The 19,917-nt window shown below is 36.0% G+C and overlaps 2 protein-coding genes across 3 annotated transcripts; one reads left to right on the forward strand and one right to left on the reverse strand.

Moving 5' to 3' along the window:
• The first annotated feature begins 712 nt into the window (after positions 1–712).
• Positions 713–3,971, forward strand: LOC123873341 (ribokinase-like). 2 transcript variants are annotated; one of them, XM_045918157.1, is made up of 6 exons: positions 713–1,003; positions 2,646–2,778; positions 2,856–3,140; positions 3,245–3,366; positions 3,459–3,609; positions 3,723–3,971. In XM_045918157.1, exons 1-6 carry the CDS (start codon positions 933–935, stop codon positions 3,909–3,911), a joined length of 951 nt encoding a protein of 316 aa, XP_045774113.1. In that variant the 5' UTR covers positions 713–932; the 3' UTR covers positions 3,912–3,971. The 2 variants fall into 2 exon arrangements, with proteins under 2 accessions (XP_045774113.1, XP_045774114.1); XM_045918158.1 differs by lacking the exon at positions 713–1,003 and adding an exon at positions 1,157–1,281.
• Positions 3,972–10,120: 6,149 nt separating this feature from the next.
• On the reverse strand, positions 10,121–12,027 carry LOC123873339. Its single transcript, XM_045918154.1, has one exon. The coding sequence runs from the start codon at positions 11,685–11,687 to the stop codon at positions 10,257–10,259; it is 1,431 nt and encodes a 476-aa protein (XP_045774110.1). The 5' UTR covers positions 11,688–12,027; the 3' UTR covers positions 10,121–10,256.
• Between the last annotated feature and the right edge of the window lie 7,890 nt (positions 12,028–19,917).

Consider the following 19,917-nt stretch of genomic DNA (forward strand, 5'->3'; position numbering starts at 1 on the left):
TGATACGTCTCAGAGTAATCAAGGGGTGGCGCTTCCAAAATCAATATACATACAAGGGTAGGTAGGTACCTAATAGGTCTGTAAGGGTCTATTAATTTTCAATTATTTTGAAGTCATCGAAGGGTATGTAAAATATTACGTTAATAGCGAGACATCTAAAGAAGCAATTTTATTTTTATTTGGGGAAGAAAAGAATAAAACTAGTTAACACTGGCACTTGGGAGCTGGATTGAGGGCAGTCTCGTCGGACGGTGGTAGCTGGCCATAATATGAGTAGTGCAATAAGCGGTGTATGATAGTGTTTGATGTAGGTAGATATATTTAGTTAATACAGTGTGATTAATCAATGTTTGGAGTTTAGTATTGCTAACAGTAGGTATAGAATAACTACCTACCCAATCCATCTGCACTTGAATGACTATCATTCCTAAAGAAAATGTCTATCTATCGATAAAAGAAATAGACCCAGGTACTTTCTCAGGTATTATTTTGCGAAATTTTCCACATTTGCGGTTTTGGATGCAGAAAGACGATATCGGATCGTATGGTGTAAAAATGTAATAAATGAAAGTTTCCGAATCTATGGTAACACGAATTTGTAGGTTTTGCGGAATCGAAATAAGTACCTACAGAACTTTATAATACGTCCATGGTACAGAATGAGTACAGATAAAGCAAAGAAAAAAATGGCATTTAGTCTTATCTCTTCTAGATGTGGCAGCGCGTTATGGCGCGCTACTACTTATCTTTTTATTGGTCAGTGCTGCCGTGAGTTCATCGCTCTTGCATTCGAGCATAGATTTCTCCTAATCTCATCATAACCTAACTGCGCAGTGTCAAAACAAGCCGCTTTCGTTTCTCTTTGAGAATATCTAACGTGTGTTTTCAGTTTTCACTGTTCACTGACTATTTGTGTACCCTACTTAACTACAATGCAACCTGAAGAACCTGAAAGTCATTCAAGAATTTTAGTCATAGGATCTTGTAGCATAGATTTTACAACGTATGTAGTTTTTACCTACTAAAATACTTACTGAGTGCTTATTCTAAGAATGTCTGTCTACCTACATATCGCTGTGCATGTTCTACCTTAATTTGTTGTTTAAATAAAAATACATAGGTAGGTACAACCTAGATATAAAGTGTAGTCTATTAAGAAAACAGGTAGACCGTTCACCTTTTAACCTATAATTAACTGTGGTCGGTTGACATTTGACATAATTACCTACCACAATTTTCTTATTTCAAACAAAACAGGAGGGTAGGCAACATTTCAAATGGGTACCTACTACCTACCTACGTCTATGTTATAGTCAATATGATAAGCTGGATTGATTTCAAAATGGCTGGTTAAAGAAAAAAAATGATGTGGGTGCAACATTTCAAATAGGTACCTAACTTCGTCTATGTTATAATTGATATGATAAACTGGACTGATTTCAAAATGGCTGGTTAAAGAAAAAAAATTACATCAGATAACTAATTTGTTTGAATCATTTTTACCTCCTTTTATTTTTATATTCGTTTTTTAAGATATTGAACATGACTTAAAAAATTTTGTTGTAAATTATTTTATGTGAATGAAACATTGAGGTGTTAGTTATGATCTGTCTACGATAAAAATAGTAGTTAGAGTATGTAGTAGGCTAGGTACCTTACCAACCTACTAAGTACTAACCTATAACTTATCTTCTGGGCAGCCTGCTATAACTATAACCATTTATTCATTTTTTCCAGCCACTTTCATGTAATCTTCAGACTAGCTACCGTTTCTGTCTGCCCAGATTCCTTTTGCCTTTTTGTTTAGTATATATTTTTTAATTCTTTTATCTTAAAATTCTCCCTTTAAGAGGGAAACTTTCATTTTTTCAATCTATCTTCTGGAATATTTCATCTAGACTAGAGTGTAGCCTCTTAGTATAAAAAAAAAGTTTAGGCGAAGGGGTCTCCTTGTCTGACCCCCTTTTCTACTGGCAAGTACCTAGTTACTTACCCGCCAAAGGTTTCTAGTCTAATTATTCTGCTTACACTTTTGAGTACCTAGATGTATTGTAGCCAGCAGGTAATTTTATGTGTGTATATTTTTCATTAACGCATGTGGAATCCTTCCATTGCTTTCTATATTGAGTTGTGTGTTATGTTTTCAAATTCTTTTGATTCGCTTCCCATATTAGGTATAAATGCGAAAAAGTGTTTGTTTGCACCTCAATCACTGAGCAACGGATCGATGTAATTTTCTGTGTAGATACATATACTTAAAGACCAGTGTCATAGGTTACTTTATCCTGGTTAATCAAATTTATAAATAGTTACTATTACCTAGTTTTTGGTTGTATTTATATTTTCCAATAATTAAAACTTGTCCCAATACCTACATGTTATATGGTCTGGGACTTTTTCTGATTTTAATTTCTGTATAGGTTTGATTACCTCATGTACCTAAAGATCTTTCTTAATAGCATTGCTTGTTAATTTGAACAGCTTCGTGAGTTCTGTTGCCCATTTCTTTTGTTCTCTTGCGTTTATTAGTTTTATTATATCTTCATTAAACATCTTCTTTTATTTCTATTAAATTTATAGCGGGGTTCGGAGAATTATTAAGATATTTCTGTTACGGATCTTTTAATCAACTTGAATGTTTCCAGATATTCTCCAAGACTTCCTATGCCTGGCGAAACGCTCATTGGTAACAAGTTCACAACAAGTTTTGGAGGGAAAGGTGCTAATCAATGTGTTGCTGCGGCGAAAACAGGTGGCAATGTCCATATAATTTGTAGAGTAAGTGTAAAGTTTTAGTAGGTATCATAATTACTTATTTCCAAAGTGGCGTTACTTATCTATTTATTTTCTTAAAGGTAGGCGATGATCAATGGGGTGAGAAATATAAAGAACACTTAAGAACCGTAGGAGTTGATGTAACTTATGCTCAGGTGACAAAAGGCACTACTACTGGTATTGCTCAAATATCAGTAGCTGATAATGGAGAGAACCAAATTGTCATAGTTCCTGGTGCTAATAATCATCTTAGCAAATCAGATTTAGGCAATGCTAAGGAATTGATAAAGAAAGCAGATGTACTTATCGGACAACTAGAAACTCCATATGAAACCACTTTAGAAGCATTTAAAGTAAATGACGGAGTAAGTGTATCTTTAAGTACTACAATTTGTTACTAGGCTTATATATATTTGTTAGTACTTTGTAGGTAACTTTTAGGTAATATACATAGTTTAATCATTTTCAGATTAAATTGCTAAATGCTGCTCCTGCGAGAGAACATATTGAGGAAATTCTACCTTTTTGTACAATTTTGTGTGTAAATGAACCTGAAGCTTCGTTACTTGTTCATTTTAATGTTGATGTTTCGTAAGTACCTATTAATAATATACATAATAATTATTTACAAATAAATATATCATAATTGGAAACTATACCTACTGACGAAGCATTGTTTTCAGCAATATTAAAAAAGCGCTTAATATATTATTAGAAAGCGGATGCGACACTGCTATTATTACATTAGGAGATAAAGGTGCAGCTTACTCCTTGAAAAATAGTGGGGAATGTATTCATGTTTTCAGCAATAAAGTGACAGCAGTGGATACAACAGTAAGTAAAACTAATTATTAATTAAACTTGTAAACTAAATTTACGTTGTAGGTAAAATTTTACAGAATTTAGTACAGACTTCATAAATATACGAAAACTTATTTTTATTACAGGGCGCTGGGGACGCTTTTGTCGGTGCGTTAGCGAGTTTTCTTGTAAATTTCAAGAATCAACCACTACATCAACTAATTGGTGCCGCTTGTGAATATGCTTCATTGACAGTAACAATGGAAGGAACACAAACAAGTTACCCCGAAAAATATATTCCATTTACTAGACAATACGATTATGTGACTCTTTGAATTAGGTATTCTTTTAATATACCTATAGCTGAAATGACATTATTGGGATTGGAAATAAAACATTTATTTGCTTATCTAAATAGTCTATATTTAAGCACAATATTATGTGTGTAATAAACAAGTGTGTCTTTAAAGTTTACAGTAAATATACCTAACAGACAAGCTAAAAATAAACTAAATTAATATGGTGCTGATGAAAATACCTTAATGTAATAAACTAGCCTAACTACTTTGATATAACTATTAGTGATTAGATACATTTAGTAATCACTAATTGAAACAAAATTAAAATAGGTGCTATAAGCATAGGAAAAAAATTGTGTAAGTTATGTAAGCTGGCAATATATTTTAATTCACTATGAATATTTTTAATGGATTTTGTCTTCTTATGTAGATGAACATTATAAATCGACATTATGCAAAGTATTTTCTGTGCAAAATATAATTTTTACGTGAAAGTTGATAGATAGAGAACAATATGGCTTTCCTATTCTTAGTTCGTATGCATTATACCTAAACTAGACTTTACTCATCCATGATTGGTACTCCAAGTTATCCCTTCTTTCAAGCAAAGAATTGATATTTGATGATGATGATGAGTTTGATAAAAATGAAACTATTAATAGAACTTGATGAATAAATTGTCACTGATTTGAATACTAGGTACATAATAAAAGTAATTAAGTTACACTGACTTTAAGACTGACAAAATGTTACAATATTCTTATTTCTCTTACTGGCTTTTAAACAACAACAATATTATTGATTTTCTTTTATTCATATACTTAATGATAATTATAATTAACTATTATTAATAATAAACCATTCCAAACCAGTTTATTATGATTATTATTGATTAACCACAACCAACCATAATTTTATGGCTCGGAGAATATTTAGTGCTTTCGAGCCATAAAATTTGATCAATCTCAATTTGAACAAAAGTCAAAACCCCTCCAGTATTAGCTTATTTTTGTTGAAATATTAACTTTATCATATATCATATTTTGCAAGAAAATGATAATCACCTACCTATTATTTATTATTCTAATATTATTCTAAAAAACAAGTTTTTACTCCCGATCTATATACTTAAACAGATTTTAATAACATAACATTATGTTACAGCAATATAAAATATAGATATGTAGTGCAACATGTATATTTCCCAATATTATCATAGTCTAAGATGAACATAATAGGTTTCCTGTTCAGTAATCACTAATCATCCTTTGATTAGATCAATGTAAACATCAGAATAGGTAAATAGTTAGGCATGCTACTAAACGTTCGGTACTTACTCTTTGGGTATGTTAATGTCTCTTTTTACAAGTATTTAGGTATCTTAATTACTAATTTTATACAGTTTACTTTAGTTATTTGCCGTAAACCCTCAATCGTACGATGATTAATTAATGTGCCTTTTTATGAAATGCGTAATCAAAGAGTTGAACTGTAACATTGAATCTTTACATTCTCGAATGGAGTGACATAAAGTGTATAAACGCATACGTAATGGGTTCCGAACTTCCGATCCAACGGAAGGGGGTGGATGCATACTTACTTACCTTATTATTATTTTTATTTTCTTCGGAATAGTAGCTACTATTAGAAATCAGGTCATGCATTGCCAGACACAGTAGGTATTGTGGCAACCCCCCTGCCAGACACCCTTCAAACTTTTGAGACTTGCTGTGTCTGGCAATGCATGACGTGATTTCTTAAACTATTCCAAAGAAAATACAAAAAAAAAATTTATACTTTGACATAAAATCTTCCAAAATAACCAAGGTCTGGCACGCGCTGGCTCTCTATAATTTTATTTTAATAAAATTAAAACGTTTTGACATGAAAAAATATGTTCTATATTATAACAATTAAAGCGTTTATATAGTTACTTAACAATTACTGCAACATTTTTGTCGTACAAATGACAAGTTTTCTGGCTAAAATTTAAATAGGTATCGAATTAATTCGATATAATTTTATCTCATAAAAGAAACTAGAAAGTTTGTCATTTTAAGTACGGAAATACGGAAAAACGCAGTTTTCACTACAAAATTCAAAACTACCCACAGTATCCACGATTCTGATGTAACGCTGCGATGTCGGTCCATAGATCAATGGATGCGGATATGCCTCGGACGTAGAAGCACACCCATAACAGAGACGTGCTACCTAAACATGATTGTGCACTTCAGCTTTAATTCCCTGCAAAAATAAATTCTATTGCATTAGCATAAAGTCCAATTTCTAATACAATTATGCTAAGCGGAAAAACGAGCCGAGCGAGAGGTCTATAAATTGGAGTGTGTCACTGTCTAATGGATTGCAAGCATAAAAAAATATTTTCTATGGTACGAATTATGATGTAGCTCACAAAGTTCTTATTCATTGTTTATTTAATTTCAAACAACAAGATTACTTTCTTTTGTTTTCGCAGTAATTTTCATACTGTTATCTTTATTTTATAATGTCATTAAAATATCATTTAGTTTAAAAAGTATTATAAATATTTTTTTAAATTAATAGGATGACAACACTGGGTGTCAAGCAAAACAATATGGCGAACATTCTGTACTATACTATACAGAAGTAGTAAGGTAACCATAATTTGATTGTTTAATGGAAGTGTTTTTTTCTGTTTATCGATAGATTTCTCAAAAATGAAGACTTAAGGCAAAAATGGATCGCTGTCGTTCCAGGAAATATCACCAAATATTCGGCAGTTTGCGGAATGCATTTTAAAGCGGAAGATTTTGCTACGGCTTCGTGTGCACTGAATTTTTTTTTTAAAAGAAACGCTGTACCATCAATTTTCCCAAAAGTATGCCTTGCTTACGAACTTCCTAAAACTGTTTAGGACCTAAACACATGCACCAGATTATACAAAATAATTTTACTTACCTATATTATAGGTACCCATACTTAACATGACTGGTACTTTTTCGCAGAACAAAAAAAAATTGAATTTCTCTACTTTTATAACTACAGCGCGGCAGACTATGGCCTAAACCTTTATTATTCTGAGAAGAGACCCGTGCTCAGTAGTGAGCGGCGATGGGTTATCATGATGATTCATCCTCTCCTATTCTCATATAATCCGTCAAATGTCTTACATTATCAAATCGTGTTGTCACCCTAATAGAAAGGGACACAATCCAATTTAGCGCTATCTCAATTAGGCTCGTTTTTGGTGTCTCAGTGCACAATCTTGTTTAGGTAGCATGTCTCTGACCCATAACGACCTCGTAAACGTACAAGGCTACTAATAGTTATTGCCTGGTGATAGTCCGATGTTTCTGTCTAGGTACCACTCATAAAATACAATGCTAAGCATACTAGTTATGGTCAGTTTTACAGAATATATAGTCGTGGTTGGTTGTCATACCACGGTTAGTTGTTTTTGTGGGTAGTTTTGGATTTTTGCCTATAAATCAGATTAAATGAGTCAAATCATTCTGTTGTTTAAATTAACCATAGAGTAATATTATGTGCGATAACTAGAAATTACATCCCTACTTTCAGTACTCTATAATAGCTATGGTGTATAAATAAAAATGTTACCAGTTTAAGATTAATCTGAATAATGAAAATAGTGTTCAGAACAACGCATTTAGTTCTGTAAACCGAAATCATTATAGAACCCTTATTTTTTACGTAATACCTACATCCAGCGTGTTTAATTTTACGAATAAATTAGAAAAGATTTTGATATCGAGATACCAAACTAATTAGTTCGTAATATTCAAAGTAATATTAGACAGCTAACCTAATATTATATAAATTATTGGTTATTTAAATAAATGAATCCTACCAGTACGCTACGAAAGTTAGTAAATTACAATATTTTATATTTTTTAATTTAATGAATTATATAAAACACAGCCTGATTATAATATATTTTAAGACCTCTTAAGATAGAGATATGGCAATTCAAACCATAGACCTAAAGAGCTGACGTTTTGCATTTTTAAGTTGTAGGTAGAGGTTCTTTTTGGATTGTCGTATGTCCCTGCATCAACTTCTTTCCGGAAAAAATCGAAACTTTTGCGGAATCTAAAGGCCGTTTTACGCCGGAGTAACAACTACAATTATTAATTTTTCGGTCAGCACTTTATTTTATATCGGAACATCGTGCTGGAGTCGGAATATTAAGATAAGACTCTGCTTCTTGCTTCATTTTGCCGTTGTAGGTTCTCCATTCAGTGTTAGGTAAATAATTGTAGCGTGCAGCCCTGTAACATACCTCAATTTCATCATGTGCTATTCTGGCGTACAAAAGTCTTAAGCCACAATTATGATTTAGCCATAAACGGCGATTTCTGAATAGAACGAAGTACCAATTTTAAAAGGAGCTCCGAGCTTAAATCGGTCCACACATTGTTTTTAATTTTCGATTTCTTACGACGATAATATGAAGATAGTGAATTTTTGCTGAATACTTGCCAACCTGCGCAAAATCTTATACTTAATTTCCGGTATCGAATCGGTAAGTCCAGATGCAGTCGTTTGCAGCTGCGATATCAGAATTTCAGCTTTGGGACTACCTACTCCAAATCCGATTAGTTACAATCACATTCTAAAAAATATTAAATAGCTTTTTCAAGATTCCTGATTATTTTGTTTTATTTTAACATTTTTGGCGACCGTCATTTATCGCGCGCTCGCGATCAAATGTCAGCACTCAGCGACCAATAAGCGTCGATCATTGGAAATGGCAAAAATTGTTTAAAAAGTTAGTTTAGTGTAAGTACAATAATTTTCACGACAGGTCGACGTGGCAATCGGGGTATGAGGCGAGTCGTGCTGGGGAGGACGCCTGGCGCACCCGCGCTGTCATAGTTTTAGTTGCACGAGTCCGTATCGACCGCGTTTATCGAGTTCGTCGTTGCTTGTACTATTCTTATACATCTACAACGCCCATGCACAGTGCTCCTATTTGGTATTGTGGTTGACTGACCTAAGTACATTGATACAAAAGTAAAAGTTGGCAAAACTCATTGTCACCCTACTAAGTAAAGGCTTGGACAGATACCTAAAAATCACAATGATGTCGTCACAGATCACACTATGTTTTTAGAATTCCGTACCTCACAAGGAAAAACGGAACCCTTAAGGTGCCCACGCACTTGAACTGAACTGCGCGTCGCGGCAGCGCCCCGCACGAATTTCTCTTCAGCCGCGACGCGCGTACGTCACTGCCGCGCGTCGCGGCTGGAGAGAATACGTGCGGGGCGCTGCCGCGACGCGCAGTTCCGCTGCAGTTCAGTTATAGTGCGTGGGCATCTTTATAGGATCACTTTGTTGTCTGTCTGTCTGTCCGTCCGTCGTGTCTGTCAAGAAACCCTATAGGGTAGGTACTTCCCGTTGACCTAGAACCATGAAAAGCAGGTAGATAGGTCTTATAGCACAAGGAAAGGATTAAATCTGAAAACCGTGAATTTGTGGTTACAGCATAAAAAAAATTAAAATGTGTTTCAATTTTCAAAGTAGGATAACTGTTCCAAGTGGGGTATCATAATTAAAAGGGTTTTTTACCTGTACATTCTAAAACTTGTTTTTTTTAAATGCATAATAGTTTTTGATTTATCATGCAAAATGTCGGAAAAAATACCCAAGTACGGAACCTTCGGTGCGCGACTCACACTTGGCCGGTTTTTATAGATTTACTGTGCCAAGGGTATATCGCTCCCACTCGTGCTTCGCGAGGCGGACGCTTTTATGTACCTTGTATTTACAATTAGTAATTACATCTTTAGAAGCTGTACTGTAGCGCCTGGGTTAGCTGACCAAGTCTTTATTATGATCCACAATGGTTTATTAATATACAATAACTAAAACAATAATTATTTGTGATTGATATAACCACATTTACATTAATTCTATTTTAGAATAAACTAAATAATATCTTATATTTTATTTTATTATAAATTTAAATAAAATATATTTATAATAATTCATATTATATGTAAAAAGAAAGTAAACCTGCTATTAATTTGACTTTTTATGATCAATTGTACAAAACTTAAACTATTAAAACTACTTAGGTGTAGATAAAAATATTTGACACAAATGTATTTTCTCCATATATTATTTATAAGGTATTCTGAAACTTACATTTAAATATGATTTTCTATAATAAAATTTTAATAGATAAATTGTAATTACTGTTATATCAATAACAAATATTCAAATGAAAATTATCAATGTTTTGTCAAATTTTATCAAAACAAAATATAGGCTGTTCCTACATGTTACTTAAATAAAGATGATTTTTTGTCTAGTCAACTTGTTCTTTACAAATTACACATTGTTTTTGTATCTACATAGTTATGCAAGCAACTAATATAAAACATATAAACTTGTCAAGTCAGTTTCATTCACTATTTGTAAAAGAACCTGTAAGTCATCCAAGTTTGAAATATATTTGGGAGCGCCTAAAAATTCAACAGATTTATCTTCTAACTCTATGGAATATTTCAAATTTCTAGGACACATAACAGACTTAATACACTTCCCATCAGCTACTTTTTTGAATATCAGATGTGTAACATCTTCCAATTTCAATGAGGAAGGAAAATTTGCATTACTTTGCATGCCATTTTTGGGTGTAATTTCATCAGAGTTTTGGTTATTTGTAACATATTTATTATTTTTCTCAATTGAATCACTGTTTTCAGAAGTGAATTTACTTTGTAACTGCGGATTTGGTAAGTGTTCTTCGATTCCCTTTTGAAGTGTTTCATCTAATATTGAGGGACTGTGAGGATTATCAAACTCAGCTGTGTTCTGGAGGTTCGTAGCTAACTCACTGTTGGTGCTAAACTGAACAACATCAGCAATTAGTTTATTGACTTCTGTATTATCAAGATTCATAGGTGTCACCATTTTATTTTTATTGGTCTTACCAAGCAGCATGGCTTCTACATCATTTGATTCCAAGTTATCTTTGAACTCTAAACTACTGTTTTGATCTTTCGGTTCAGAATTATTTTCTGGTGTAGCATTGTCATTGAGGATATCCATTATTGACGGGAATTCATCCACTTTATTTTCAGAAGATTCTGATTTGTGTGATTTATCAACAGGTTTCTCATTATACATGAGGTCCTCAAGTTCAGCAGCTATTCGATCATACACTTTATCATTTTTGGGCTCGTCTTTTTTTGGAAAGTAGTCTATACACCATTCCTCAGATGGCAATATACGATTGTTTATCTTTGGTAACAAATCCAATAGAGTTAACTCACACTTAACGCTGTTATTATGCTTAGAAGTAGGATCATTAAATATTATAGCATATTGTTTTCCGGCCGAGTTTATGTTATTATAGTTGGTACTTTTATTCTTAAATGAATTTGTGTTCTCTAAGACATTATTTTCCTTTAATATATTAGTACTTGCTTGCCGAGTAAGTGGTGATGCAACCTTGTTAATATTAGCGTTTCTTCTTGTGTTGATTAAATCTTTGGCTGGATGCGGGTTATAAGCTTTTCTGTGAAATTGAACCATGCCATTTTCATTGCTTTTTAATCTAGTATTCGTAACTGGCTTCACTGTTTTGTTGATTGGTGTCTTCTGAATCTTAGGCGACGAACTGCTTTCATACTGGATTTTCACTTTTGTGAATTTACCTAGGATTTTGGCAAAGTCCATTCGCGTTACCACCACTGAACACTCACGGCATTTGTTTTCTTTATACAAACGTTCTATATTTCTGGTCATTTTAAAACTTCTTCCCCTCTTACTTTCTCGTCTTCTGTATGAAATCATATTGATGATTATTTATATGAGTATAAAACACAATTTTTCTCAACCGATAGCAGTTTTAAGACCTATTGGGGAATAGATGAAGACTCTACTACACATTTCCCGCGCAGTCGTTTTCACCGACGCGACAGTAGAATAATTTTACTACTGCTAGCACAAATAAAAATTTAACAACATTTCATGTTAAGAAAATTGTATAAACACAGGAAAGAACCAAGTTTCTCATTAAATAATATTAACGTAAATAGGTAATAAACTGAAAACGACACCCAGAACAATCAGTTCAAGCTCAAATTATACGAAAATGGCGTCTTGCTAGTGTTGTTTGTACTGTCCTGGCGTTTCTGTCATTATCGATAAAGTTAAATATGAGTTAAAACGACGCAACGTTAATGGTCAATTTTTTTGTCGAATTTTTTTATTTTATGATTTAACAGATGGCTGAAACCAAACGTCTTGAACACCGAATGCATAGATTATCTACTATATTACTAGAGAAATGCGTAATTTTTAAGAAGGTACTCGCCTTATTTGCTCTGTGTCAATTGTCATAATATAGTTAAAACTCGAAGTAGGTAGGTAAAGTACGTTATGTATAAGTGTGCATACCCGTACTAAATCCCTAATCGTACTTACATTCATCAATCAATCAACAGTTTTGAATATGAAATCTTTTGTTTTGAATAGAAATAGCATAACTACTATCAATAAAATATTTCTGTTGACTTATATTATTTATAAAAAAAATATGTAGTTAGGTTTATTAATTATTTTATTGATGGTGTTTCGTTTAAAATTTTATGGTTTTTGATAGCAGAAAGCTGGATTAATGGATAGAGCTATGTTAATCAGTCAGCATAGCTAAATATTAAAAAAAAATACAATGTACTAAATATATAATTCCTTGTATACACGCGGAAGGGGAAACTCATCATCAGTATCATGATCAACCCATCGCCGGTTCATTACAGAACACGGATCTCCGTTAAAATGAGAAGGGTGTAGGCCATAGTCTTCCACGCTGGTCATGTGTGGATTGGTAGACTTCAGCACTTCACATATCTTTGAGAACACTATGGGAAAACTCTCAGGCATACAGTTTACCTCACAATGTTTTACTTCACAGTTAAAGCAAGTGATATTTAATTGCTTTAAAAAAAAATTGGTTGTCTGTAAAGTCGGTTTACTGACGATAGTTGAACGTGACAACAATTGTGCCGATTGTGCTTCTTTGTCGCTCGTTCCGCGCTCTCGCTTGCACTTCAAGCCTTACATGGAACGCCTCAGAGCGAGGTAACGCCGCATGAGTCATGTTTTTTCGTGCGTGCAGCCGGCTCTATCGAATCATAAGACGTTGTCACGTCAAAAATTTACTCTGAAAAGTTAGAGATGTGTGCTCAGGATCAAACCCCCGACCACCCGATTTGCGCATGCTGAGACGAGCTGTGCAGTATCAATTTCTGTTACTCTGGTGGAGCGAAAAGGACGCAAAGAGTTTCTAACGCACAAGAGCTCGTGATTAGTTGAGTTACTTTTTTTTCGTGATGCCACTACGCTGCTTTTTGCTCAAATTGTGTGCTGGTCCTTGTATAGGTTTATTGTAGTTCTGCTGAGCTCGGTACGTGTACGATTTTATCACTTCATGCAGTACAGTGCATGTCAAGGATAAGATTATAGTCAAGAACAGTACCTACCCAATGAAGATAATATAAGATGGGACTTTCACTAGAAAAGCGCAAGGGAAGTTCTAATTTGATAAAGTACAGTTTAGTATCCACATAATATTCCAACTTTGTCCCAACCAACTGAAATTCAGTTACTCGAAGAATACCTTTTCGCAAGTGCCATCTAGGTTAAAAATATCTTATACTTATAGCTTTTTTTAAGAAACCATTTTCAATCATATGAATCGTTCGAGAGTCATGATCAGCTTTTTTACCAAATGGCTGCAGATTTAATTCTAGAATTAATTATTTGCTTTTTCTTCCGTTTCAATACCTTAGATGACCCAGACTCGCAGATTTAAATATCTTCTTGCGAATTTCGGCCCTCTTCCTCCAAGTTTAGGTACATGTTCCTTCTTTGTCTTTTTAGGGTTCCGTACCCTAAGGATAAAAACGGAGCCCTATTAATGTCACTCTGCTGTCTGTCTGTTCGTCTGTCCACATGTCACAGGCCTTTTAGACGAAGTGAGTTACAAAGCTGAAATTTTGGTATTTGGTCTAGAACGTTGACCCAAAACAAAATATCTTTATCACATAGCGTATGCATAGAACCGAGTGGAATTTCAATAGGCCTATACAGTGACTAGCAAACAAAAAATGTCAGCAATAAGTGGCGTAGCATGGCAATAAGTTGGTGCACCGCAGAAAACTAGGGGTTCAACAGCTGATCACATGCTCTCGTGTGTCCCTTCGTGCCCCTTTCGCTACACCAGAGACTTAAGAAATGATACAGCACATTTTACTCAAGCTGGTTCACTGCTCAAGCTAGTGGCTCGCGGTGTGCTCTTTCGCCTTTTAACTTTTACGCGATGACTATTCTGTCCTTCATGCAACAGAGCAAACCAAGAGCAAAGATTTTTTAATAATATAACTATTATGTATTAATAATAGTTATTATTACAATTCTTTGGTCAAGAGTAACAAAATATTGAAAAATATAAAATTTAGGTGTTCGAGCCTTTAGGCTTGACCCACTTGAGATAACCCTTTAGAACATCAGCGCCATCTAGTAGTTCGTAACGACACAACCCGAGCATTGATCCGTATCGGCTCGGTGATTTGTGGAGGGGAGTCAGCGCACAGGCAGGTGGTGTCGGCCATTTTAATTTCAGTACGCTTTTGAATCTCAGCGTCGTCAGTAAGAAATTAATTCCGCAGAATTAATTTCAAATTAATTCAAATTTTTCAAACATTGAATTAAAATTAAATATTATTCAAATGTAAGCATTTACATTAATAACTAACAAATCGTTAATAATAGTCTTACATCGGTGTCCGTAGTTTGATACGGAAATCACTCATGTAAGCTGGTGCTAAAATATGTTGCTCCGGCACATATTATAACTTTTCGTAGTTACGCTACGAACTATTTCATAATGTTATTATGAAATTCTTGTCGTCTCGCAATGAACGACAAACTGTCGGAAAACCTTTCGTAGGTGATGGCAGAATAGCACCATGATAGGCTGGAAAGAATTCCAGTGTCAGTCGTATCAACTGAGACGTTGGGTCGAATCGATTGAGACGTCCAGTCGCATCGATAAGACTCAATCCAACGACCCAGGCGCCCGGTCGTCTCAATTGAGACGCCCGGTCGTATCAATTGAGACGCCCAGTCGTATCAATTGATACGTCGTCACATCAACTAACCAAAAAGTGGTAATTAGCAAAACTCATCTCATATGACGTTTTCGCTACCTTCCCAGATCATGGCATCTACAACTATGGGAGAACTAGGTCTCAGACCAGTCTCACTAGAACAAAAAGGTTCCTTCTCCAGAATAGTTCAAATTATTTATTGAATATACCTACCCCGACGACTAGAGGTCGTGAGAGATCCAAGATCTATCTTACTCACGACTCTATCTCACTAAACAATTACTTGTTTGGGGAAAAGATAGAGGCAAAATTAAGAGTCGCAATACCGACGGCCAAGATGGCTACAGCATATTACCCAAATGATCTCTATGGGAAAAGAAATATCGGGGATAAAAAGGAAATTGCTAGAATGGCCTCTGGGGAGGGCGTTATTATACTCCCCGCATAGCATTATGGAGAAGATTCATGATAAATCCTACGAGGACTTCATTAAGACAATCAAACTACTGAAACCGCGGCTGATGTCAAGGGATGAAGCCTCGTCTAGCGAAAGCACACTGAGAAAACGGGGTCCCACATCCCCTATCAGCTTGCGCGACAGCAAAACATCACACTATGAATCGTTAGATCCATACATGGCTCCCGTAACAGATTCATTCGTGGTGAAAATGATGGATCGCCTTACAAAACAAACCTAAGCGATCGAAAGCGTTGCAAGCTGGGTTTTCAATCTTCGCTTCTAAGAGTGATCAAGGCATTTCTGAACTAGACGAGCCCTTCGAATCAGCACCAGACAGTACTGAACCCAAGGATGAATTTAGAGGTCCCTCTCTGAATGTTCTGCCTCAGGAAAACACCTCATTATTAAGTACCCCAATGAATGCCGATTCCGAAGAAGCTACATTAGTGGCGCAAATCGCCGAGGCTCAGCGAAAACCGGCCTCTATTAATGCAACCGGCAATATTCCGCAGTGTGACTTTTCACCTTGCACCACTGAAGCTGAAACCAAGCTAGCCAAAGCAGATCCAAACCTCGTCGATCAAGATCGGAAGTGTCAACGACTGAATGAAGACGGCTGGAAGAACATAAGATACGCCGATGTTCAAAAATCATTCCACGCCACTCCAGTATTTTTGGCACTTACTGTCAACAGTCATTTGGCAGCAATAACACCTAACTGGAATTCAACAGCACAACTAGAGAAAACAGATATGACCCTGGGTGCTAAAACATATATGGGTTGCTGCCGCAAAGAAAAGCTTTCCAAAAAGCTCACCAAAAAATGGATCCTAACGCGTTCAATAGATCCAGATCCAAGATCATAATATGCTTGGCGCACACAGCTCTTTTAGGAAAATTTCTGACGGGCTACTGCAATACTCTTCTGGCAGAAGAGACGAAAGAATCCAAGCCTGAAGAGAGTCCTGTAAGCCAGCGAACAAAGTACTGAGCAATATTCTTCATGACATACCACCCTCTGATACTCATCTCTTTTCTGAAGGAAAATTATCCGAAGTGATAAAGGATCAGGGGGGGGGGGGGTCACATAAGATCTTTTCGAAGAAAACTAGTCCCAATAATAAAACTGGGAAGAAGAACAGCCTCAAAAGGATCCAAAAACTTTAAAGAATATAAGCCACAAAAATAACAGCGTAATTTTCGTGATAGTGGCACGTCCGGCACTAATAAAGCCAGGACCCCTCAAACCACTACAAAAAAAGCCCTAATTCGCAGGTATTTATACCTGGTCAGCTTGGCTTAAGGTTTGATCTATGGGAATCTTTAGGAGCATCAGAGACAATCTCAAATGTTATAAGAGGTTACTTACAAGGTTTTCTAACTGTAATATCGAATCGTATGAACCCAAAACCTCAGAGGACATGTCTAAACAAAGGAAAAATCTACTACTAAATATTGGTGCAAATACTTGTGGGGTACCGTATGGGTATATGTGGACTCCGTTAGATCGTAAAGGATACACCCAAGTTATGTACAATATTTTTATTTATCCAACTTGTTTTTTTTTTTTTTGTATATAATGAAAAAAAAAAAAAAAAAAAAACAAGTTACACTAAGAGTTTGTATTTACAGAATGTTATTTACACGGAACAGAAGTGTCCTATTTACTATCGCGAGTCGTCCAAAAGGTGGACGCAACGACCGCCCAAGCAGGCGAATAGAACGAACTGAACACGGGGGATGTGGGAAAAGCCCTTTTATAGCCTTTCCCAATCTATCGTACTTTACCATTACGCTAAACCCAGTAAATACCGGTTCATACCGGTGGCAAGCGCCCAAGAATAGGCACGCAGGTGCACTTCGCAGGTGTTGTTCGCAGGTGTTATTCGCAGGTGTTATTTGCAGGTGCAATTCTTGGAATTGGCTTGCTGCGAATCACCATCGTCTAACAACAAACAGTTGCGCGACGAACTAACGCGGTCTAACCATCCTACAGTAGTCGGTCGCCACATCAGCCCCCCCGGAGACCTTTAGGGTCGATAAAAATCCGGGAACCTACCTTGGTGACCAGAGCGAGAGGTAGTTTGACATGCGGGTGGCCGCTCTGAAATCCTTAATACTCTCTCCAAAGGCAAATGGTGTTGGGTGGACGCTAAGCGATAATTAGGCAAATTAAACTTTGCGGCCAATGTAATCCCACTAGGCTTTCTGTATTACAGACGCATTCAGATTGTAGCAAAATCACTCTCGGACATACGGAGATACAAAAGGTTCCCGTTGCCGGATCAAATAAAGGAAGATCTGGTGGCTCCAAAATATGTATTACGGAAGCATCGAATATTCAAGTCGCCCCAGCATCAATCTTCATAGCCACCGACGCCTCAGACATCGGATGGAGTACTATAATAAACGGCATGGAACTGTCCCGTCACTGGAGTATCTATCAAAATCACTGGCATTGCAAGCAAAAGAAATTATGAACCTTATTCGAAGTGATTCGAATGAACTTAGAAAAGGTCTCGGGGAGAACAATCTTCTTTCGAACAGACAGCAGAACAGCGGCCTCCTACATGAGGAAATAGGGTGGGACGAAATCACAAAAACTCCTTAAGATTGCCCCAAAAATCCTGATTTTAGCACAGCAACTCAAAATCACTATCATTCCGAAATACCTGCCAGGCAGATACAACGGAATAGCTGACTGCCTATCGCGACTAAAAGGTCATCAAGAATGGCACCTCCATCTAACGATACAGAAGAGAATTTTTCAAAAGATGGACACACCAGAAATCGACCTCTTTGCGAGCAAATCCTCTGCAGTAGTCTCGAGTTATGTGAGCGAAGACCACAAGGAGCTACAAGCAATTACCCGGATGCTTTCAGCAGGCAATGGAATTACAAAGTGGCTTGGATCTTCCCACCACCAGCGCTAATTCCACGTGTGCTGCAATACCTGAATGATTCCCAGGGACACTACCTCTTAGTGATACTGAAGTGGAAGTAAGCTTTTTGGAGGACCGAAGTGAAGAAGAGGGCACAGGCTTCCTACAGAATTCAAAATCTAAATGACCACCTTCTGGACTTACAAACAAACCTACAACCTTGGAACATTCAGAAATCGGAATTTGTTTTTGGAGGTATGGAAAGTACGGGCTGGTCCCATGAGATAACAAATTGGAGCGAATTGAAACGCACTATATTACAATCAGCCTGGAGACACTCCATGTTTAGAACCAACAGATCTCTTGGAGAGCATGGTTACAATGGACATTAGACAACAACGTATCTCCAAAGACGCCAAATCCCGGCGACTCAGCCAGATACTTAATTCATCTTTACGAAGTTAAAAAGTTAGCCTCAAGAATTGTACTGGTCCATAAGTCAGAAATCTCTACCTTCACAAAGCCTTGTAACACGTCTCCCCTAAGTGACCATCCATTAGTGAAGAAAACCATTAAAGCAATTTTATTAAAGAATTCTCCTATACGATGTCCTTACATTTTGGAATGGATCTTGTAAATTGGATTGGCAGAGGAAAATCGAGGTTTCCAGTTTATTTAAAATTTCTCAACGCGTGGCAACTTTGCTACTCCTCGCTGCAGGTCGTCGCATTCATGATTTAACTTTGCTCCACATAGACGCGGACCACGGTCAAATTACAAGAGAGCAAATCGTATTCTGGCTCTCTTTTGGGTCAAAAAAACGGATAATGCGAATTACCAGCAATCGGACTGGTACCTGTCGAGGAGCGATAAGATTATTTTTGACCTCTGCTATTGGATACCAAAACTGATTAACAAATCAGAACAACAGAGGAAAGCAGACCCAACTTTAACAAACGTATTCATCACTACGCGGAACAGAGTCAAAGCAGCATCTAGATCTGTAATAGCAGGCTGGTTAAGGCTAATTCTGAAAGATGCTAAAGGCTGACAAAAAAGCCTCTCTGGGCAGTTTTAGGTCAGCTGTTGCTACAGACAACTGGGTCAACAAGAACCTTGATGTTGATGAGGTACTACGCAAAGGTAATTGGCGTAGAAACTCAACTTTCTTGAAACACTTATTTAAGGAAGTAGAGGTTAGAACAAGAAATGTTATTGTAAATTTAACAATGTGGGATTAATAGTTTTTTTTCACAATTTAGAATTATTATATCTGTGATTGTGTAAACGAGTACAAGTTAAAACTTATGACATTAACATTATGTTAGTGATTACGATGAAAGAATTATATTAATCACTAAGAAAATAATATCTTATTTTCTCATTCCTAAATGGAACATAATCTTTAAGTGAATCATACTCCATACATAGTCACAGTACGCTAAGTCAGCGCCGGCAGATATTAAACATCTCAAGTGGGTCAAGCCTAAAGGCTCGAACACCTAAATAGAAACGTTTTTCCCCCGAAGGGTAAAAAACGTATATTTAGGTTTCAGCCGAAAGGCTTG

This window comes from Maniola jurtina, chromosome 16 (assembly GCF_905333055.1).
Source record: "Maniola jurtina chromosome 16, ilManJurt1.1, whole genome shotgun sequence".
Classification (NCBI taxonomy): domain Eukaryota; kingdom Metazoa; phylum Arthropoda; class Insecta; order Lepidoptera; family Nymphalidae; genus Maniola; species Maniola jurtina.